At 36.8% G+C, this 25,292-nt stretch overlaps 1 protein-coding gene and 1 pseudogene across 1 annotated transcript in view; one reads left to right on the top strand and one right to left on the bottom strand.

Moving 5' to 3' along the window:
* The window catches only part of LOC148369794 (copine-9-like), a 163,387-nt gene that overhangs the window by 28,710 nt on the left and 109,385 nt on the right, over nt 1-25,292 (top strand). The window contains exons 3-4 of the mRNA XM_088331991.1: nt 9,701-9,747; nt 17,889-17,992. Coding sequence (XP_088188117.1) covers nt 9,701-9,747; nt 17,889-17,992 — 151 coding nt within the window. The remainder of the gene's footprint in view (nt 1-9,700; nt 9,748-17,888; nt 17,993-25,292) is intronic.
* LOC148369796 (U2 spliceosomal RNA) lies at nt 24,829-24,901 on the bottom strand (annotated as a pseudogene).

Genomic DNA, 25,292 nt, shown 5'->3' on the forward strand with positions numbered 1-25,292 from the left:
TGACTTGACTTGACTTGACTTGAGAAGGGACCGCACATGTGGTAATCCCCCTTTCAGGATGACCAGGCTTCAGTGGATGTTGCAATTACAAATAGTACAGAGATATTGTCAACAAAAAATATAGGTTATTCATATGCTATAGAGTAGAAACGTGTTTTAAGCTTAGATTTAAACATTTCCACTGAGGTTGCAGATCGGATCTCATGGGGAAGAGCATTCCACAGCACCGGTGCCCGGATGGAGTACGCTCTCGAACATGCGGAACACTTCTTGGCTCTTGGGATCACCAGTAGACCAGCGCTTTCAGAACGAAGGCTTCGTACCAGTACATAGGGGGAAATCAAATCTGAAAGATATGAGGGAGCAAGTCCATGTATGATTTTGTATACTACCAAGAGAACCTTGAAATCACATCTTAGACTAACAGGTAGCCATTGCAGGTTAGCCAAAATCGGCGTAATGTGATCGGACTTTCTTGTCCTAGTTAAAAGCCTCGCTGCAGCATTTTGTACCAGCTGAAGACTCTTGATTCTGGACTTCGGGAGACCGGAGAGTAGTGCATTACAGTAATGGAGACGGGAGGTAACAAACGTGTGATTTATAATCCGCGCATCCGACTGAGACAGCATTGGACAAATTTTAGCAATGTTGCGGAGATGGAAGAAAGCGGTTCTAGTAATTTTCTTCACGTGTGTTTGAAAGGACAGATCGGGGTCAAATATGACACCTAAATTTTTAACTGAGTCACTCTGTGTGATGTGACATTTGTCAATGTTCACAGCAGTTTTTGAGAATAAGTCACGGCATTTAGACGGACCAATAACTAACATTTCGGTCTTTTCAGAGTTAAGACGCAAGAATTTGAGTGACATCCACTCTTTTATCTCATCTGCGTAGCAGTGGATTTTCACTGCTCACTTTCAAGTCTATAGAGCTGAATAGAATCAAGAGACAGTATTTCCTAACCTCCACTGAAAAGTAGTAAACCATGTTTGATGCCTTTGTGAAGGGAATGTTCTGCCAGGTCTTTGAATAAAAACAATTGTGAGCCTTAAAAACAATCATCGACATCTCCCACTGGTTGTCAAACAATGGTCTAAAGCAGTGCTTCTGAATTGATTTCTGTTATGCTCACCCTATCATGAAACCAGAACAGACCAGTGGACCCCAGAGCATTCGTTTTAGTTATTTTATTAAGGAAGCGTTCAGGGCTTGCTGGAGACGTGATGGCCGTCAGACGTCAGCAGCGGCGCCGGGGAGATAACTTCGAAACGAGTCCAGAATCGTAGTGCGGAAGTCAGGCAGGTCCTGTTTACCGGGGCTGAAGAGGAGATCAAAGCATGGGACGGAAACAGGTCGGATCGGAGGCAGGCAGAAACGGGTAAGCAGAGTTCTTAAATGAAGGGGATATCAGGAGAAACACAGACTTACAAAATATACACTCGGACACTGTTTTCTGGACGCAGCGCACTTAAGAGAGAAGTGCCAGCCAATCAGAAGGCACCCACCCAGGCGCCACATGATTGCTCCAGGTGATCTGAGTTAGTAATCATGACACACCCATAGGAAGAAGAAAACCTCTTGCGCCACACCTAAGTACCCACACACCAACCCCCACAGGACTAAAAATAGTATCATTTATAAACAAAACACTGTTTCCATATTAATTTATGAGAAATTAAACCCCCCAAAAAAGAAATATGGAACAATTTTCAACAAAGAATAGCTTAATCAAGTGCATCCAAACTCTTACATAAAATACAAATCTTTAAAGTATAAACATTTTTGACTGTATTAAACCATGAGCGTTTCCGTAGTGCAGTGTTTAGCATAATTGCCTAACACGTGAAAGGTCTCCGGTACACGACCGTGTGGCCTGGAGGGGTGGGCACCACCAGACTTGCCCAAGACACACCACAGGAAATGGTGCCCCTATAACCCTTGTGGTTAAGGGTTCCAACCAAAAACTATATGATACTGAATTAAGTTTTTCAAAATCAATCAAGAAAAGCTTTAAACTAAGTTACCCCATTTAGGGAGTTTTTTTTTAAAAGTGAATATTTTTTTCAGCAAGGTGTCAACAATAAGAAGGAAAAAATGAAAACATGTAATGCGACACAATTGATTAAATTGTAAATTATCGATTCAATCTCAGTTTAATTTTGTACGTATTTATATTAAGAGTGTGTAAAACACTGAAAAAGATTCCTTTTGTCGAAATAAAGTGATGGTCGAAACCTAAATACATGCGCAAAGTAATTTTTGATGTTATTTTGAGCAACATTGCGTAGGAGAACAAAATGTCAACATGTCAAAGGAAGTCTGTGAAGTACACCTCTCTTTATCTAATTTATTGATGACTTAAGAGTTTGTCCTTGGAGATGTTGTAGCGCGTTGCCTGGTCATTGTGTAAATTAAATTAGACTCGGTGCTTCTCCGCCACCAAATTACTCGATGCCCGCGTGTGTTTGCCCACACGTGGAGGAGTAACTGTGATCAATTTTTTTTCCTTCATTTGTAATCAAGATCAAGGAAACTTGACAGTGGAGAAAGATCACTTTTTTTCTCGGATGACTCTAGTCTAGACAGTAAAGCATATATCAATAAATGGAAGCAGAGGATGTTGGAGGAAGCAATCACTTTCTCAATTTCAGGCCCTGGTGAGTTTTTATAAATTTACCCCTCGCTACTTCTCTTCTGGTCTCTTTTCAAACTATCAACTATCCAAAGTTTCATGTAAATGAATGAATGAATGAATGAAAACTTTTATTTCGAACATTAAAATAAAAACAGGACAAAAACAAAGCGTCAACAACAAAATAATGTCACATAACATGTTTGAATAGGGGTAGTCAGAAGCAGATGCTTATTTTTCCTACCCATTTATCTTCCCTATTAAATCTCTCCTTTCCTCTTATGTCTAATATAACAAAATCTCATGGATTTACTTATTACATAGGTCAGATATCAATAATTATAATAATTACAATAATCACAGATTTTATACACTAATCTTCGCAATACCCATCCCTCAACGTCATAATGCGCCAAGTTACCAAATGTCACTGCGGCACCAATGATAATAACAACAATAAAATTAAACATAATATCTATAATAACAGTTCTGATATAATAATAGCAACAATAACATCAAGTTAACCATAGTTTTAACGCAGTATTTCCAATCTCCCTCATATCCCATTTTCTTCATCCCTGTATTTCGCCAGTAATGCTTTTTTGTATTTAAATTTGAACACATGGATAGTTGGACATTGTTTGATCTCATCTTGTAAATGATTCCAAAGTTTGACTCCACACACAGACACACACATACTTTTCCTGGTTGTTCTCACCTTTGGGATTTTGAATTTACTGCAGCCCCTCAAGTTATAATTTCCCTCTCTCCGAGTGAATAATTTTTGTATGTTTTCTGGCACTATGTTTTTGTTGACCTTAAACAACAGTTGTGAAGTGAAAATTTTTATTAAATCGTCCAAATGGATGCACATTATTAGTATGCTTCCCATACATTATTAATAGCTTCCCTTGAAGTGCAAAACACAAGCAAATAAAATGTGTTGATAGGATATGGTAGAGTTATCGGAAAACCATATTCCATATGTGAGTTTGTAAGTTTGTGAGTGTTTGTTTACAATTCAAAACAAAACAACATGTTTTTTTAGTCTAGGAATTTAGTCTGGCTATTTTAGTACGTATAAGTTAATTTCTCAAGGTCAATTAGTTTTCCCACATTATCTGTGTGTGTGTGTTCTGTGCAAATGTTTATGTATTTGATACAATATAACTATTGTCTGTTAATTGATGGGAGATTTTGGTACTAATGATTAAAACCTCAAAAGTTTATGTCATTTTATTTACTTTTCATTAATTCATTTTTAGGGCCGCTTATCCTCACTAGGGTCGCAGGGTGCTGGAGCCCATCCCTCTCTTTGTGATGGTCTGGCTGAAGGGGTTAAGGCCTATGCAGAACAGTAGTGGTGATACCGCATCTGCTGAGTATATACCGAACTTAAAGTTAACTTGGGCATTTGGCCTTTAATTGGCCCCTAGGGTTGCCATCCACATTTCCATCGAGTTCTGGATGAAGGCTCTTAAGTTCCCATTAATCATATACAGTTCCAAACATTCCATTAAGATCCCTTAACCACTAGGATCGTAGGGGCACCATTTCTTGTGGCGTTTCTTGGGCAAGTACAGCCTGGGCATTTAGTCGTTGTGTTTAATTTTCCATGAAAAGTCACGCTTATTTTATTCATCAAATGAGTTGCAAGATCAATACAAAATATAATCAATACATTGAGAAGGTTAGAAATATATATATATTTTTAATTTTAATATATCTAGAAAGATGGATCGGTAGGTAGGTAGGTAGGTAGGTAAGGAGGGAGGTAGCTAGGTAGGTAGGTGGGTGGCGAGGAAGATATCCTTCAAACCTTTTTTTTTAAACAACTAAAACATACAATGGAAATAAAGAAACTAGCAACTTACATTAACGGAGATCTACCGAAAAGGTTCTAGGCTTCATGAAATTCATTCAGTGATAATATCAAATTTCAAAGATGGTTCATGTCATGCATAAATAAAAGTATTACTACAGCATAAGTTCAGATAAATTATGCAGACGTGCTGTATATGTTGGTTCAAGCCACCAGGGACTGAACTGCAGAAACTTTAGTCTTTGCTTTTTTTGTAGAGAGTATACTACAATAGAGAGCCATTCGAATATATTTATTATTGAAAAAAATCATTGTTACTGTACAACAATAGGTTATTAGTCCTCTTCACTTTTGTGTTTACATCAGATGCGTCTTAAGGTATTTACATAAGCACCATTACATTTTTTTCAAGTAGACGCAATTGGCGTCCAGCTGTTAAAATTGGTAAAGACCAAAAACATGCATATTACATAGTAAACTGGGAAAAAAGTTGTTAGTTACTGTTTTCAATGTTGTATCTAAACATGAAAATCTATTTCTTGCAAAAAAGTGAGAACATGTCATCTGACTTCTCATTTACCTTCAGTCAAATAACACAATAGACAGATTACTCTTTGAAAAGTCTTATTACGTTCTAGGCTCAGTTATGCAGAATAATTAAAACATCTGAATAACACAAATAAGAAAAGCAAGAGCAAAACGAGTTATTGTTCAAAAAAACACACGTGCACTTTGGAACTTTTTTTGAAACGGATTTTTGATTTATAAGGCATTTTGCATTGAAAGCTGTCAATCTGTTTGAAAATTACTTCTTAACTACTGTTCTTGCCAGAATGAATGACCATTGTTGAATTTTGTAAACTGTTCATATTCAAATCTGATATTGTTAAAGTGTTTACTTACTCCAGGCATGTATGACCTGAAATAGTTTGTCACCTCTCTTGAGTCGCACAAGGACATTGTTGTGAAGTTATTCTGGTTTCAACGACAGTACCTCGATGAGAAGATTATAACTAAAAAGAAATGGCAAATGTGAGCTATTTCTTTCATAGACAAAGCTAGATAAGATGCTCTTTGAAACCTGATGAGATATTCTACTCTCAACTCGACAGAGCTCGACATAAGTGAGTGTGCTACCTATGGACGTCCTTATGTTTTTGTTCAGTGAACATGAGATCTATTTTTGTCATTTGTGTAGTCTCACCAGTTGTTGAGGTTATCAAAAATCATTGTTGCTTTCTTTTCGTCAAAAAACAGTGTTCTCTTTGAAATATTTAATGATACAAAAGACACATTCACAAAAACTAATTTAGAAACATTTCATTATTTATAACTATGTATAGAAGAATGTATACAGCAGCACAGGTAGAAAAAACATTTTCCACTAACGGCAACACAGGTAAAAGTTGAATGATACAGGGTCCAAATTGATTAATTTTACTTACCAAGCACATTAAAATCCTCATAGTTTTATATATCAATAAATAAAAGAAGCAAACAATGGCATGTTATTGTATTTTTTTTTTTTGAAAAGGGTTAAAGTAAATTGTAAAAACTGATACAATTATTGGAAAAGGACCAATTCAGATTTGATACCCAACAGGATTATTTGTCTTTACCCTATTTATCTCTCATTTTCTTATTTTTCTAAGTTGACTTTATGCAGTCTGATTTAAAAAGTACCAAAAATTACAAATTTTACGAATATTAATTGTAAAATTATTATACCTAACTTATTTTGGAAATTTAAAAGAAACTCCAAAGTTTAAGAAAATAAAAAAAAAAACGTTTTAGCTGGAGCAAATATATTTTTTTCTATAATGTTGCAGGCCGTTGAAAAATAGTCAATGGGCAATCGATTAATAAAGGAGTAGCATGGTTTGGGTCGTGGCAAAGCTTGCACCAGTCCATTCCTTGATGGTGTCTGCCTAGTTCTTTTTCGGTCTTCCTCTCCTCCTGCCCCCTTGAAATGTGCCCTGGAGAATAATCGTGGCCAGTCCTGATGACAGTCCAGAGTTGCGTCCTCATTGGTGCCCCGACGACCCATGCAGTTAAGGGATCCGTGAACCGAGAGTTTGGATACCTCTGTTTTGTATCATGCATGTGAAATTAAATTTAAAATATATTTTATAAATGCAGTTTCATTACTTTGAGGACTCTCCTTATTTTGAATTGAATAAAATGGCCATGACTTACTATATGGAGCAACCCAAGGGTTAGTTGTTGGACATTTCAGAGTTAAAGTTCGCAGAATGTTGACTGTCAAAGCTGATAAGCACATTACTACTACTCAACTACCTAACATCCAGTAAGTCATGCGTTGTAATGCAATTGTAAGGAAGATAATGTAAATTGATGGAAGCGCACTGATGTGTGCAAGTGCCATATACTAGCTGTCTGAAACACACTTCTAATTTTCGTGGAAAGAAACCTACATATCGGCTATTACAATGATACTTCTTTATACAAGCTTAATTCGTTCCAGGAGCGTGCTCGTAGCTTAAATTGCTTATGTAATGATCAAATTTTACTGATATGAAATATTCAAAAAGAAATAGGTCCGCTCCCATCCTCCCAAAAGTATCTAAGTGAACGCTAAATAGCTGTAAAGCACATCTTCCTGATCACTTAAAACACATTCAAATAGTAATTTAACAGAAAAAAATACACTATTAAGATAAAAAAGATATCCATAAAATTAAATGTGACTTTATTATGGGTGCTGTAACAAATGTGTGCACATGGTGCGAAAGAAGGGGGGATTGTTAGAGGAATCGCTGAGATCCCATACTGTATACTTTTTCCCATATTTTAAATGGTTTTTGATCATTTCAAATTGGGTATGCCGTATAACAATTTTTATATGGGAACCTTTAAAAATATATACTGATCTCTTTTTGCCCATTTCAGGCTCTAATCCGGATCGTCACTGGTAGCAGACAACAACGTCATCAAAGATTGCTAATATTGTCGCTGTATTCTACATAGTCTGTCTTGCTGTGAGTAAATAGGTGCCGCGTGGTTTTGTAAGGTTTATAATTGCTTTATGAGGATTTGCAATCATTAATAAAGAGTAATTCTCAGAGGTTGACAGGTATGAGATCAAAAATTGATGATAAGCACTTACTGTATACTTAAAATTCAAGTTACTGTAATGTTAAATAAACATTCACACAAAAATATTTTACAGCACTTATTTTCTTCTTTTTTGCCTGTAGTAATTTGCATTTTCAATCTGGATGAGCTTATGCCACGAGCAGTGAGCCGTCTCAAGCAATTTAGGGGTAGCCCCTGGTACTGCTCGAGAACTGTATTTTCCTTTGTATAACAAGCACGAATTTTGTTTAAAAAAACTGGTATTCTCATTTTAAGAGGTGCTTGTCTAAAAATAACCATTGTAAAATAAAAATATCTTGCAAGGTAATGCAAATACATCTCAATCCTTCTCAGGAGAAAATCTAGGCCAAAATATTAAAAATACAGAATAAAATATTAAGAAGAAACACATAAATGCATTCATACTTTCAAGTAAGTTTAATTTGAAATTCTGGGAAATTACTTCTGAGCCAAGGGTAATATTAAATGTGATCACGCCTGATTTCCTCTTGCTGTGCCACTGCTGGGCTCAGTTATGCTTCATATACACAGATCCGTAATGCTATCTGCCCTTTCATCCGACTTCAGTCTTTTTACTAAGTCGCCTGGACCCCGTCCAGAAGACTGTTGTTAAGAGTTGCATTTAGAAGGGCTTGTGTTGGCAATGAACAGCCTCGTGATTTGGACGCTCTGAGGCTAGCCAGATGGGCGCTTTCCTCTTCTCGGTCACTTTCCATAAAAGAGGTAATCAGTCAGGTTCTTTGGCTGACACTCCATTGGATTAGTGTGATGTCGCTCCCTTGCTTTGGTGCTGTTACTCTACAACCTTGGGGAGATACCAAGGTCCCTTGACTTTGATTACAGGCAAAATGCTTCTAGTTGCTTGGCGGTTATTACTTTACAGGTTAGAAAAATGAATGGAATCCTAGTGCGATTTAAGGTTTGAATCTGCCAAGAATGCTCATTGCTTCCAATTTATTTTTGCTCATGGCCCCAATCATTCTTTTATGATATGTAGATTTGATTAGAAAGTGTTAGATTTTCAAACCCCTGCCTCTCGTTCCTGCCTCCCCCACATGAGTCAATCACCAGAACATAACGAAAGCTGCAGCACAAATACAGAGAGCAAATTCACAGAATGAAATAAGTAAAGTAAAATTATATGCATATATATATATATATATATATATATATATATATATATATATATATTAACACTCTATCGTTGCATTGTTCCAAAGGTTTTCTTTATGCCTTCTGCTCTTTATGTTATCTTCTCACATTTGATTCCTCATTAGGAGAGAAGATGTGGTCTAAATCGTCCACCGGTTTACATCTGTCTGAAGTTCATTCCGTCCAATTAATTTCAGAGAAACCTGCACTGGATGATTGTTCCCATCGTAACAAAAAGCAACACTTGACCGATTATTAAAACATCCAATTAGAGCCTCGAGCGGGTGTTAGTATGCTTAGGGAAGCACATTTGTGTTCTGTGTTTAATGTTGTCATGACAAAGTGATGAATTTGTAGGTTTATAATTTGCATGCTGCTGAATTGTTGCTTATTTATGTGTGAGTTAAATGCAGCACCCAAAAATGAGCCCTGGCAGGTTAAAAAAAATATAGAGGGTAGGCATGCTTACATTAAATGTTAGGTTCAGATTTCTTTGTGTCTGCTCATATTTCTTTCTGTGAAAACGAACAAAAACTCTAAGATTAAAAACTAATTAATTAATGGAAAAAAAATGAAATACTTGGTTAACTGCTTCTGTGTTTGTTGATTTGTTGTCAGCCTGTGGACTGGTTTTCACTTTAACTCATGCACAGTACAACAATAATGTATTTATTTGATACACTCACAAATTTACAGTGTAATCAAATATGGTAGATATAAACTGAATTTCCCACAAAGCTGGTGGGGATAAGCGGTGCAGAAAATGGAATTATGGATGAACTAAATGTGGATTTTGAAAATTATAGTATTTCCAAAATTGTGTCAGAAATCTACCATGAACTGTTTGATTGTAAAAAGATTTAAGATCAAGGTTTATATATTTGTTAAGTTTAGTCCAACACTTAGTTGATGTTCTTTCTAGAAAAAGAATGTTTGTGTTAAAGTTGATTTTTGTCTGTCTTTTTCATTTTCAGTGGTGGTTCTGTATTTGCAGGCTATAGGAACCAAAGAGTGGAGAGAGGTATGAAATACATTTCTTCTTATCACAAGCCAGCACCATATGTTTTTATTGCCATAATCACACATCAGACACTTTTGTGAAACATCATTGTGAGTCTTTTATAATGTAAAAAATACATTTAAAGAATAAAGTAACTCTCCTCACTTGAGAAAGATTGTAACCTAAATGAAAAATCCTGAAGAAAAACTGAAGATTTAATTTGATTAAAACAAAAGACAGGAAAACTGAATTTTAAAATGCAGTCATTACTATGGAGGACACAAAGAAGCACATGAGAGATTAATCGTTTGTCTCATTAAAAATGCACTTCATTGCTCCTCCTGGCATCTTCCAATATTCCTCTGTCTTTACTATTTATGGCAGGAACATGACCTTTCATTCATTGCCGTCACCTCTTTTCGAAATGAATCCTGGCTATGATTTATACTTTCACGAGTCAGCAAATCTTGTCTCAAAATTCTCAGCCAAAATGAAACTAGAAATACAACTTTTCTGATAGTAATTTGTTTACATAAGTCGAATAGTCGTCTGGATACAAGATACTAAAATTGCTGTCTGAGGAGATATTCGAGAGAGAACATTAGATGCTTGGTCATTTAAGAGAAACTCGAGAAATTGCCTCGCCAAGTTCTGCCATCTCCCTGGCTTGGGCATTTTGTTATGTTTTGGACAAACATATACTTTCTGAAGCAAATACTTACCTATGCCACTATTGTAAATCGGGATTTAATGTTTTACTGTATTGCTTCAAGAACATCTTTAATACACATTGTGCTACTTAATTCTTTAAAATGTTTGACTAATGGATTTCCCCATGGTCCACAAAAAAAAAATAACAAAAAAAATCCAATTAACAATGTTAGCATGATAGATCTGCCGTGCAGAGACTTTGACTAGGTATTTTTATTACAGTCGTGAAATCTATTGCAATTTACAGGGTAAACATACAGACTAAGGGTGCATCTCACCACCATTTTATATAGTTGACTAATCACAGACTGTTCAAAAGATTAGTTGAATAATCTGATATTCATTAATTTTCTTAAATTAAGCATTTAATTGAATTTAATTATGTGGCAAACGATAATAAAAAAGAAAAATGGGTACAATGAAAAATGCCTCTTTTATTAAACATGTTGTTAGGCATCCCTGTGACTGGCTGGCAACCAGTTGAGGGTGTCCCCTGCCCACTACCAGAAGATTGCTGGGAGAGTCTCCAGCACCCCTGCGACCCTATCTAGGATAAGCTGAGCAGATAATAGATGGATGGATATTATTAAACATACTCCGGATCTATACAAAAATAAATTAAAAACGCAAACTAATTAAACACAGTGCTCAGGTAGTAAAGACTTAAATACAGACGATGCCGTATTTACGGACGATTTTGTGTAAGTTTCATTTGTTTGTAAGTTGCTTCAGTGCTATATTTTGTATGTTTAAACATAAGTATGTTTAAGGTTTGTATGAGTCACCTGTATTGTTTTGTACTAAAGAATAAACATTTCATAAGATAATATGCTCTATAAAGATAGATAAAGTTGAGTTTAACTTACTTTTGGGATATGCGCTTCAAGAGGTCCTCCTCCGTAGTAAAAAGTGGCTGAAAAAAAGCGTCCCGACCAGGGTTTTTTCAACTGCATGAAGCCTTCTTAATCCACTTTCATTTCAAAAGAACTACTTGCCTTTTCTTTACACTTTACATCAACTGTATTGAACAGATGCAAGAGATATTAAACAAGAGTCAAGTCAAGTCATGTTTATTTGCATAGCCCTTAGTATAAAAATGTCAAAGTTCTTAGCGCGCTGGAGATAGTATAGACATAGTATAGACAGTATAGAATGTTTACACACAAACTAGGAAGAGGAAGCAGATTTTTTTCTTCTGCGTGGATGCTGGGTGACCTCTCACAGCTCCACACGCCGGTAGCGGCGGAAAGAAGCTCTACAGTACTGCCATGTACTCGGAAAAAGGTGCACACAACTTACAGCAAAGTCCGGATATTTTTCGACATCCCGATAAAAATGTTCATATGATACGTTTTGCGTAAGTTGTCGTAAGTCGGGGAGGGTCTGTACACCTAGGTCCATTTTATCAGGACAGGCAAAAAAATGACTAATTAAAATCAAGTAAAAATATATATTTCTGTAAACCTAATTCTCAATTATGTTCTGTCATTTTCTGCCCCCCGAGGAACCCTTTCTGCCCTGCTTTAATCGTTCGATTATTTTTTAAAGTAATCACATAATATTGGTGGGGACGAAATGATTGCTCGATTTTGGTGATGACATATCACCTGCGTCCATGCTGAATCGACGCATTAGTTCGGCACATTAAAAAACAACATTTTTACGTGGCTCAGTGTGATGGGGTGTAATCTCTTTTAAGTGACGGCTTGAATCTTTTGGCTCCGAGCTCGCTGCCGCCAACATTATTAGACACAGTAAGATACCAATCTTTTCCTCGTCCGTAGTCACGCTTCTTCGTATTTCTTTGTCTTTGCTTTCGGCAGGAAACTTTCATTTGTCTCTTTATCTCCGTTTCTCTCCACTTATCGACTCATCCCTGTTAAATATTGTTTTCATAGTTAAACTTGAGAGTCTGCTACACTTGGTGTCAACACTTCACACTCTGTGTCGAGCGCTAATGCTCAATGTAAACAAAACTACTTCACCATGAACGCTCACTCTGCCAAACCAGAGTGCACTTTATTCTTGGACGCTTAAAAAAAATCCAAGGTCGCACGCACCCTATGAGAGAGCCTTGCGCCTCCTGGAACAAGTACTGCTGTAGACCAAGAACAGGCTCTTTAGCAGCACTAACAGGGTGAATTAAACAAATATGATGTAAATTTTGTAAGGTACATTCAGTCAACTGCAAAGTCCCCAACAAAAGTACTTAAACAGTCTGAAAAGTTTGAAGTCAAACGGTATTAACAACTGACCTTTATTGTTTTTAACATTATTACAACTGATATTTGTTCTTTAGACATCATGCATTTGATTTGGAATATGTTTGTCAGGCATAACACTCAAGGTTTCTCTTATAGCGAAATGTATGCGTATAAATTGTACAATGCATGTCTTCAAAAACGTATGAGCTTGAACGTTATTTGAATCTTACCAAGGTAAGTCAGACTCCGTTTTGTTAAATGTTTGGACTCTGTTTTTAAACGTGTTTGCGTCACCTAACTGCTGCCATGAAACACAAGGTCTGTTTTACACACTTTGCAAGTAGTCTTTATTCGGCGTATCCTGGATAAAATGCTCCCAAACCTTAGAAGTTTGCGTACTTGATGAAGACACTTCTTTGTCTTTATGTCTATGTTACCTCTCAGGACAGTGACGCTATTGGCTATTGCGCAAGACCTTTAGAACTGATAATATTGATGTAGACATTTTGGAAAAAACATGTAAAGACATGCATCGTTGACTTTTCCTTGTCAATGTCAACTATCGTTGATACAGTCATGCCATATTGTGCGCAAAAGTGCAGTTGACCCCACGGGAATCAAAACCAACCAAATCTTGTTTGCTTTGAAAATGACATTTCAATCGAGAAACAAACTTTACAAAAAATAAATGACCCACCTTCTTTTCCCAAACACAGAAATAAGTACATTATTTTCACAACAGGGATTTTCAATCCGGAGATTGGATGGATTTAACGTTGCTGGATATACGCAAGTAAAGTGATTTTTCATAGTGCCACGTTGACAGCTGACATCAGAGGAAGAGAAAACACACTTTCAAACTTGACAAGAACAAAATGGATTGTCTGAAAGCTTAATATGTCAGAGCTTTGTGGGGGAAAAAGGCAGTAAGCCACCACAGCGCTAAGATCTGACCATGACACAGTTGTGTCATACAGATGCTGCGATGAAGTGTGTCTGAGTATTTTTTAAGATGGAAAACAAAAATTAGTACAGTCCTGCCCAAGAAGTTAACACAAAATATTTTAATAGAGGGATATCTTTGTTTTCACAGATAGTAATGAAAGAAAACACATAAAACATAAACCAGTTCATACTGGTACCTCATTGTTTTTTTCCAGTTCTTCATATTTATTTCAATATTTTAATTATTTTTCCAATCCTTCATATTTAACTTATTTTTAAAAACAGCCAACAATGCAAACCTTTAAGGTTTTACCTCATAATTATTGCATACATTGATGCTTCTTACATAAACCTTTTGTCAGTATTCATTTTTATTAACATCTTTTGTTAAAACTGATACGAGTAGAGGTACCGTTTTTGAATTTTTGTGATATCAAATGCAAAATTACTACTTTGACATTTGCTACCCTACTACCCTCCACAAAAGGAGATAATTTTAAAAATATATGACATTTATCCTTAAACAAGCATGCAATTAACTAATTCAGGGCCATAACTGATGAATCAAATTTTCAAAAGAATTGTCCTTGAGTGCCAAACCTAAAAATATGTTAAAAGTGAAGCAGTGTGGTGAGAAAAGCGAATATATGGATAAGAACAGACAGATGAGGTTTTTTTTTTCTAAAAAAGAAGAGAAAGCCCCTTCGTCATTTTCAGGGCAAAGAGGGATGACGGTGACAAAAATCGTGTGCACACCTCTCCGGAAAATGAATCCATCCTTCAGTTATAAGTTTAGTGTTCTTGCAATAAAAGTGCCCTCTTGATTTTAGAAGATATTGTTTGGATATTGGAACTATCACAAATGCAAAAACAAACCACAGAAGTGAAAGTTCTGCTTGAAATGCATCCTTTTCACGAATATGTGTTTCTCAGAAGTTTTCTTGGAAACAAGGATTTTCAATAAAGTTCAACTTAATAAACTTCAACTGTTGTTTACTAAACAGTAGGAAAAGCTAGACACATATTTTTTTCTCATGAAAGATGAGGGTTAAGCTTTCTTCTGATATGTCCTATGCCTACATAGTGACAGAACTACATTTTCTGTATGCCTTCAAAAATGAGTCAAAATGGCAAAAATTGGCTATCACCGTCTCTTTTCATTTCAGAGAAACGTATGACATTGAATGAGTTAATTGCAACTGCGAGCCAAAGTTTCGCTTAGTGACTGTTGATTCTATTAGAAATAGTTTAAAAAATGTCAACTATTCCTATTTATTTATCAAGTTATCAACAAAAATAAAAATCCCATATCACTTTACCCACAAGAGGGAAAAAACTCCCATCCGATTGGAATTTGATTGATTTGCTATTGGGTCAACGCGACAGGTCGGCTCTTGGTCCTAGGCTCCTCCACTCAAGTCCTTGGTAATGAATAGGGTGAGGACACAGTTGATAGCACTGCCTATGTGTCCGGGGCACTAAAGACATGAGTCAAGGTATTGTAGCTATGGCGAGGCAGTAGCGAAATCAATAGCTCATTACATAGTGCTTTCGGGGCGAGCTCCTCGTCCACTGGGGGAATTACCCGCGGTGTGATTGTAAGGTAGATGAAAAGATGGCCTGGCAAAGAAAAAAAAGTTGGAGGTTGGGTCCTTGACTGCTGCAGGATAGGGATTCGCTTATAAATTGCCCTCTGATTACTCATGGGACATTTAGAGCAAAGCCTGACCCGCTTGTTGTGAACATTTTTTCAAAATTCGCTTCTGAGTGTTCTCTGTAAAAAATGTTGTAGCAGTAAAAATGATCACAAGATCATAAGACTGCGACTTTGTAAGGTTGTATGTAGCACCTAGGCTGATAGGCCGAGGGAAGTAAAGCTTCAGGAGTAGTTCTCGGTTTGATGAGTGGGAAAATACATAGAGACAACACCTTAGTTAAAATTGCTTGGAACAAAAGCAGACACTTTTTTGAACAATGGACAAGATAATATACTGCATTTATCATTTTACATGGTAAAAGAACACTCTTGGTGTAAGACAGGGCTGGCGAACAAGTTTGACACAAAGAGCCGAAATTTTTAAGTGTGAGAGTCAAAGAGCCACACCACGCACTGACCTGCCATGACAGACAGACACACACAAACAATTAAAAACATTATTTCCCAGAACACACTCCTCTCCTTACAATACAACAAGTATTGTTCTTGTGGTGATTTCAAGGAAAGCGTCCACCCTCAATACACACAAAAAAAAACGAAACATGAAACAAGGCAAAGAGCCCCAGTACCGTAAATTCCGGACTATAAGCCGCTACTTTTTACCAAAATGTTCAGCCCTGCGGCTTATTCAGTGAAGCGGCTTATTTAAGTAATTTTTCTAACAACACCAGCGCCACTCGAATATAAAAGGTAAAATTTAGACCGGTGGAATTGTGCGCCGAGTTTAGCCGAGGTAAACTGCATCCTCTTGGATTATTAACGAGTTGTCCGTATGACAGAGTATAGAAGTTCGTTTCAAATGTGAGGAAGACGCCCTTGAAGACATCAATACTGACGAGAAAGACGAGGACGGCTTACCGTGAATTTCATAATTGCGGCGCAGCTTTTTTTAACAGCTACGCATTAGCTCTGCAAGCGTGTTAGGAGTAGCGTGGTGGTACCTTTCACAGGCACGGTTTGGGATGAAAGTTATATTATTAAAGCTTTGAAAACTCTCTCGGTGTACCGTCTTTCTTTGTAAATATGTGTTACAATGTATAATATGTATTTGCAACTGTATATTTTTGTCATGTATTTAATTTGGACACTTGTTCTGATAAGTCTTGCACTGACCAATTAAAAAGAAGGGGCGTAACAGACGCAGGGGATTTTGGGAAGTAAAAACCAGTAAAGGTGAGTGCTTGTGGACACCGCAGACAAAAGTGCATATATATTTTTCCCACCCTTACCTTTGGAAATATACACTTTTTTTTCCTTGGATTACTTTCAACGGGCACCTGGACTTTGCAGGTCTGCATCAAATGATAACCACCAGTATCATTTACCGTTCTATCAGCTGACCGTGAGATTCTGATAGCGTCGGCATGTGTGGCTGACTGAGGTCTTTAGCGTATTATGACCTGACCGATAATGGATAATTAATAAAGAAAATAGAACAATAACCTTCAACCTAATGGCTATAGGTATAATAGGATATGTCTGATAATTGGAATTTAACAGAGAAACAACATACCTATGCAGGTTCTCCCCATTAAAATTGTTCAGTTAAAAAGGACTTCGTTTCTCAATGTGGATGCGTGTGGCTAATGTACCGGTGCGGCTTGTGTATGTAATAAATCCGTTTTCCTCCCGAAACGTGGGGGGTGCGGCTTATAATCAGGTGCGCCTTATAGTCCGGAATTTACGGTGTATAGAAAATATGATGAAGCAAAGAGCCGCATTCTTATTGCCTAAGAACTGCATGCGGCTCTCGAGCCGAGTGTTCGCCATTCCTGGTGTAAGATGTTTGTTGAATGCTAAGTTCCAAGTTTGGTTAATCTCAGTTTATTAACCCTGCTTTATTTCTATTTCAATTTAATGACCGGTCATATACTGTAATTTCAGTTGGTAAATCTATTATTAGTCACAAAATGTATCTTGGTGCGCACAGACAGTTATCGTGTCAGAATTTCAAGTCACACAATAATATACTTCAAATTTTATTCTAAATGAATGACAAAAAGGTTCATCAAATAAGGAAGGTAAATACAATTTTGATGTTTTACAATTCAGGGAATCCCATATCCATTGCTATCGCTGTTTTCTCAATGTTCGGGAGTCTACAGTCAAAAGTGAAACTCTTTGATGAAATCAGATTCTTGTTGGAATCCCGGGGACAAAAATACTGAGATTTCCCACCGTCCAAAGAATCAAGAAATCTTCTCAGAGAGAAGAAAAAGCTGTGTTGCTAAAAATTGCTATTGATATTCTCAGGTATTCTGTGCTGGTGCGCGTGTTTTGCCTGGAGCTAGCGATGAAAAAGGCATGCTATCGATCCTTGCTATGATGTTTATAATGTAATTTCTAAAAAACTTTATTAAGACAGGGAATAAAATATCATTGTTCGCTTATTTATATAATAATTGAATTATGTGAATAAATATTTACTACGATGTGTTTCCTATCAAATTTCAATATTTTACCTAAATGTTAAGTTACCATTTCATTTATTTCTAACTCACTTTTTAAACAGGGGATAAAAATCATTTATTTTTTTACTGTTTGGGAGAGTTTATTCTCATGTATTGACTTCCCCCTTTTTGCAGTCTGGCAGGACAGAGGTGATCGATAACACCAGGAATCCTGACTTTGTCAGAAAGTTTGTCTTGGATTTCTTCTTTGAGGAAAAACAAAATCTACGGTTTGATGTGTAAGTAACCTGAAATCTTATTCAAACTCTGCAAATGATTGAATCTGCTTCATCAAAAACTCAATTTGGTTTAAGGAAAACTATTCATTTTGTGATGTCAATCAACTGCCAATTAATTCTGAACTTCATCCAATCGTTATTGTGTCTTAATGGCCTCATTTATTTACATAATTTTATTTTGTGGCTTTTTTCCACAATTTTATCTTTGATCACGGTATAGCGTAGTGAACCTGAAAACGAGGGCTACAAAGCGCAAGGAAGAATGGAAACTGTGGAGACTCAGAGTGACCAAACTTAGCCTTTTACAAGGTTTTTGTTTTTGTATACAATAACAGCAAAATTCCGAGCAATTATATTAACTCCCTCTAGGTGAGGCTCATGTATATAAATATCTGGACCTTCGAATAGTTTAAAAAAATATACACGATAGTTTATGTGTTTTTGCTCATAATTTAAATCAATGTATTTTTTAATTAATTACATTTTTGTCCACTAGAAGGTGCTAAATAATAAACAATGCCCCATTTAGTCTCATTCAAACCAAAGTAAATGCAATCAAGAAAATATACAAAATGGCAATTGTTTTTTATGTGGCCTTTTCCATACGTTACATCAGAGATGGTAAAATCAATTGGTCTTTGGCCCTCGTTGAATGTAGATTTTTTTTTTAATTTCACAACCTATGAGTATTTCTAAATATGTACATTTGTCTGATAGTTATAGTTATCTTAACCAATATTATTTTTTACCACTAGGGGGAACTACATAATACACACTGTCCTTTTAAGCTTTATCTGTGGGGTAATAACTATTTGCTTTGACTAACCTGAAGATTATAATGTGAGAAAAATTGTGGGCCAAAAAGGTTTTTCTAAATACCATATTCTTTGTAAAACAACTTAAATCGATCTATCGTAAAATCTGTGCAACAACGAGGAATTTGCTTCGATTATTGTTAGTCATCCTGGTTGTTTATCTTTTTTATTGAATGAAGGCAGGTTTTCTTTTCTGGCAGAAAAAAAAAATCACAAACTGTCCGAGCTCATTAAATCATCAAGCGTGTAACAACCATCGTGAGTAACTGCACTAAAGTATTTGTAATCTGCAGCCATTTATGCACAGATGGGAGGGAGCAAGGGGAATAATTGTGAAATCAAAGCACAATAGGACCACTCTAAAGGCACTGCATGGTTGAAATAGAAAGCAGAGTTATGTTGATTTTTAAACTATTTAAATCTACTTTTGGAGATAATCAGTCAAGATTTGGAGCTGCTTTCATGCCGCTCACATTCAGCAGGTAGCCACCATGGACCAAATGAATAACCCTGGAGATGTTTCTAAAAATAGTTTGGCATTTTGTCTCTAAAAACAACAAACTCACCTCGTGTGATACTGTTTTTGTTACGATGTTTTTGAATATGTTCTGTTTTATTGTGTGAATTTGGAAATAGCCACACCTAAAAGAAATGATTAGTTAAGTTTAAACGTCATTCATTTTATTAATTATAGAGATGGCACGGAGAAACCCATCCATCCATCTATTATCTGCACCGCTTATCATCAGTAGGGTCGCGGGGTTGCTGGAGCCCACACCAGCCATCCTCGGGTACTGGGCAGGGGACACCCTGAACTGGTTGCCAGTCAGTCGCAGGATACACAGGGACAGACAATTCACACCTAGGGACAATTTTTGACCGGCCAATTAACCTAACATGCATGTTTTTTGGAATGTGGGAGGAAACAGGTGTTCCCAGAAGAAACCCACGCAAGCACGGGGAGAACATGCTAACTCCACACAGGAGGTTCAATCTCATGACCTCAGAACTGTGCCGCACACGCGATAACCACTGCTCCGCCGTGCTGCCCTGCATGGAGAAACCATTTGAGAAAAATATATCTAGAGCAGGACTCCAACCTTTTTTAAGCTGAGAGCAACTTTTTCTTATTAATTAGCGCAAAAGGCAACCAGTTTGACATGCATTTCAAAAACGGCAACCTATCCCTGCTTGGCGCTCGGCATTAGGGATTGGAATTGGGGGGTTTGGTCACCTAAAGACTCCCAACGAGATGTTGCAACACATCAGTTGGGTTGAGCGAGGGGGCTGGGAATCCCCTCCTCAGTATCAATCTCCCAGAAAGAGTCGTGAATATATTCTTGACTCTAGCCACTTCCCACTAGGGGGGATATGGCTCTGGTATATACATATATATATATATATATATATATATATATATATATATATATATATATATATATATATATATATATATATATATATATATATATATATCATCAAGATATATAGATTAAAAAATGTAGCGCACTTGAGTGTGATTGGCCACAACAACAAACGAACATCATTTCATGAATGACAAAAATAGCAAGCTATACTACATTTGCCAAGACAAATCACTCGAAACAAGAAAGTTATGTTTGCAATGACAGAAGGCTTGACAAGCACACGGTATAGGTTTTAACCACATCAGACCAAATAACAATAATGCCAGCATAAATATTCCAAGGAAGCAGCAGAAAATGGATTTCATCAGTCCCTTACCAGTGGCCTCTTGGCATTTGTGTAGATGTAACACGCCATTAGCCGTACTTTTTCCGTTTTTTTTGGCTGTCCGGATGTACTGACAGCGCATGCCATCAAGTCCCATCCACTTCGAAGAGCGCACCCTCCCACTTCATTGGCATCACCCGCGGTTTTTGACATTACCCATCATCATTTTGCAGTGCGAGTGTGCAAAGCAGATAGATTAAGTGAAACGTGGACAACTATTTATAATCTTACTGATGTGTCAAAATAACTCTTTGTGACTCTTTACTACAGAGTGTTTATTGAACAAGATTGACCCTTTCTTATCTAGTAAAAATTATGACTGTTGACCCATGATTATTGACGGATGAAATACCATGAAACGGTTATTAAAATTGTTTTAAAGGTAGACGGAAGACTTTGACGCTACTTTTTAAAAGGCTATTTTAACATATATGCCTGAGTGTATATATATATATATATATATATATATATATATATATATATATATATATATATATATATATATGTATATATATATATATATATATATATATATGTATATATTTATATATATATATATATATATATATATATATATATATACACAACTAATCATAATTTAGGAATGCACGTCCATTCGTATACTGGACTGTCTCAGAAAATTAGAATATTGTGATAAAGTTCTTTATTTTCTGTAATGCAATTAAAAAAACAAAAATGTCATACATTCTGGATTCATTACACATCAACTGAACTATTTCAAGCCTTTTATTATTTGAATATTGCTGATTTTGGCTTACAGCTTAAGAAAACTCAAAAATCCTATCTCAAAATATTAGAATACTTCCTCAGACCAAGTAAAAAAATAATTTTATAACAGCAAAACTAAATCAAACATTTGAAAATGTCCATTAATGCACTCAGTACTTGGTTGGGAATCCTTTTGCACGGATTACTGCATCAATCCGGCGTGGCATGGAGGCAATCAGCCTGTGGCATTGCTGAGGTGTTATTGATGCCCAGGATGCTTCGATAGCGGCCTTCAGCTCATTTGCATTTGTAGGTCTGGTGTCTTTCATCTTCTTCTTAACTATACCCCACAAATTCTCGATGGGGTTCAGGTCAGGGGAATTAGCAGGCCAATCAAGGACAGTGATGCCATGGTCAGTGCACCAGTTACTGGTGGTTTTGGCACTGTGGGCAGGTGCCAGATCATGCTGGAAGATGAAATCCTCATCTCCATAGAGCTTTTCAGCATATGGAAGCATGTAGTGCTCTAAAATCTCTTGGTACACAGTTGCATTTACTCTGGACTTGATGAAACACAGTGGACCAACACCAGCAGCTGACATGGCTCCCCAAACCATTGCTGACTGTGGGAACTTCACACTGGATTTCAAGCAACTTTTTGCTCCTCTCCAGCCTTTCTCCAGACTCTGGCGCCTTGACTTCCAAATGAAATGCAAAACTTGCTTTCGTCTGAAAAGAGGACTTTGGACCACTCTGCAACTGTCCTGTGCTTCTTCTCCATAGCCCAAGTCAGACGCTTCTTCCGTTGTCTTGAGTTCAGAAGTGGCTTGACCATGGGAATACGGCTATTGTAGCCCATTTACCGGACACGTCTGTGAACTGTGGCTTTTGATACCTGGACTCCAGCTTCAGCCCACTGTCTTTAAAGCTCCCCCAAATTCTGGAAGTGGCTCTTCTTCACAATTTTGTTAAGGCTGCGGTCATCTCTCTTGGTTGTGCAGCGTTTCCGGCCACATTTTTCCCTTCCAACAGACTTTTTGTGGATATGCTTTGAAACTGCACTCTGTGAACAGCCTGCTCTTTGAGAAATTTCTTTTTGTGTCTTACCCTCCTGATGGAGGGTATCAATGATGGTCCTCTGGACAGCAGTCTTCCCCATACTTGTGATTTAGTTTACTGAACCAAGCTGAGTGTTTTTAAGGCTCAGGAAACCCTCGCAAGGTGTTTCGAGTTATTTAGATGATTCAGGTGATTAGTTGAATAGCCTACTTGTATACTTTTTCATGATATTCTAATATTTTGAGATAGGATTTTTGAGTTTTCTTAAGCTGTAAGCCAAATTCAGCAATATTAAAATAATAAAAGGCTTGAAATAGTTCAGTTGATGTGTAATGAATCCAGAATGTATGACATTTTTGTTTTTTTAATTGCATTACAGAAAATAAAGAACTTTATCACAATATTCTAATTTTCTGAGACAGTCCAGTATTTTACTTGTATCAAAATACTTCTGTGTATTTTTCACTACAAAGTGTTTAATGAATAAAGTTGGCCCTTTTTTTAATCTGGTAGAAATAAAACTGTTGGCCGTGTGGATCCTTCCTATGACCTAACTGTGAGACTAGTGTTTTAAGTGACTTTGTACGGATATGATTACAACAACTAGCCTTTGTTTAGGAATGTACATGTCAAAATACTTCTTTCTGCATTTCTACTATTTAGGGTTCAGTCGTTTTATGGCGCAACAGAAGGCATAGGGCGAAAATAATATTTCAATACTGAATTGTATAAAACTTACACAAGTGTACTAAGATTTTACTGAAAAGTATAAAGAGGAGTCCAACATATAATAAATGGAATTGAAGTAACTCACAGAGAAAAATAAAATAAGTGTAACCAATATGCTGATTATCATCGTTATTCAAAGCTGGAGCGTGATTACACTCACCAAGTTCTGCTAGCAAAAAGCATGTATTGATGATAGCACCCGGCTTTTTGGGGCACAGTCCCTCCTAAAATCTGTTTCAGATCTCAACTTGTCTACAGCCATGAGTTATCATAACTTTGAAATAGGGAAACTCTAGGGTATAGTGGGAGATGTCGGTGATACCAAAACAATTGTCGCAATTAGTAGTTTTTAGTTGATAAGACTACTATTGCGTGTTAGACTTAATTTTTTGTTATAAATAGACAGCCACATTCTATGTATGAAATACATGTTGTTATAAAAGTAAACCCCCAAATAGATCTCTTTAACAGAAAAGAACTAAGATTTTCATCAGCATTGCAGATTTTTTTATACAACTACCAGTAAAATGAATACTAAACAAATACATTAATATGTTTTAGCATAATTGGCCAGGATATAAGATTGTTAAAATATAAGTATGTAGGTCTTTTAGCTAACATTATCAAATTGTCATGGTCGCCGTGGCGACCGGTCTGCCCCGCCCCCTGGGCACTGAAACAGATCAGCTAATTGCGTGGCTGCTATTTAAGGTTGGGTTGTGGGTATTGCGGGTGTTGGCTCATTACATCTTTTCTGTTCTGTTATGCCTTGTCCTGTTTAGTTTGAGTCGGAGGAAACCTGTACCTGATCATTCTGAGTGTAAGAATGTTTTTGTTCTGTTTTGTCTCGGAGTTTTTTGGACAACTTTTATTTTGGTAAATAAAAGCTTTGATCGTACGCAATTGAGTTCTCCCTTCCTGCCTCCTGCCTCCGTTCTGGTCCGGTCCCACCTCGTGACACAAATAGATTTAATGTTTAAGAATATTGACTTAAAGGTATGTTGTATAATATTTGACCACTAGATTGCACTGTATTGTCTGAGGTGAAAAAAATTCTGCGCCAAATAAATACATCTTAGCAGTAAGATGCCAGACAAACATGTCACATTTATTTTGTATAGTCACGAAATGTCTCAAAGGACTGAACAGGTTACAATTACAGCATTCCCTGATCTTAAACCAACATGCGGGCAAGGAAAAACTAAAAACTTCTGCATTGCAATGGAAAACCAAGTATGAATCCCGCTATGTAAGAGAAGTACATAATTTCTTGACCTATGAATATTTATAAATATTAGCAATGGTTCATGTGGTGTGGCTCTTTGACTCTCACAGTTCATGTTTTTTTTTTGCCTGTTATTCAAATTTTGTTTTTCTTTACTGAATGAAGGTTTTTTGTACAAGTTGGAGGCATGAAATATAACACACTGGTCCTTTCAAGCTGTCATATTAATTAATGTTAAAAAATAAATAAGGTAATTACCATGTAAGTCATGAGAGGCGGGACTTGTGGGCGGGATAATTTTATGCGGGCTTACCTTATTTGGCCACAACCGGAAGTGTGCGGGAACTAGGAAGTGGGTGGGGGGGGATTTTTAAGGGTTATTGTTCTATCTTCGTTATTCATTATCCATTATCGGTTATCGGTCAGTTCATACTACGCTACAAAGCCTAGGAGCCGGGACACTTACTCTCAGCCAATAGGCCAAGCTAAGGTCCTAGCCCTAAAGCCTTGCTGCGATCATTGCGAATGCACCGTTCCCGGAGGTACTGCAATACCGGGCCGATGCGTGGAGTGGACAGAGCAAGCTCTTATTCCATCTCCGGACCTTTTTTGGGCATGACATGAAGGAAAAGGGGAAAAGTACCCTACATAATTCCTATTGATTTGTACCACCTTTTAAACGTTCCTATTGGCGGTTACGACCAAAAGTGGGCGTGGCTACGTGACATGCTCAAATATGGTTGGCTGAGACATTTTTTGACAGGTGGTTTGATGAGAGTGGCCTTTTCTTTCTCTCTCTCAAGGACACACAGGCGCAGAGAAATCTTCTTCCCCAAGGCCGTCACGTCACAACTAAAAATACATATCTTGTAACTTATTTGTGATTTCTTTATTACTGCTAAACATTTTTGTTGCATTCAAATGTTATTGCATTACTTTTCATTACACATTGCACTTTTATTCAAACTTAGGCCAGTCTCTGAGCACTACT

This window comes from Urocampus carinirostris, chromosome 3 (genome assembly GCF_059441175.1).
Source record: "Urocampus carinirostris isolate Australia breed hairy pipefish chromosome 3, RoL_Ucar_1.0, whole genome shotgun sequence".
NCBI lineage: Eukaryota > Metazoa > Chordata > Actinopteri > Syngnathiformes > Syngnathidae > Urocampus > Urocampus carinirostris.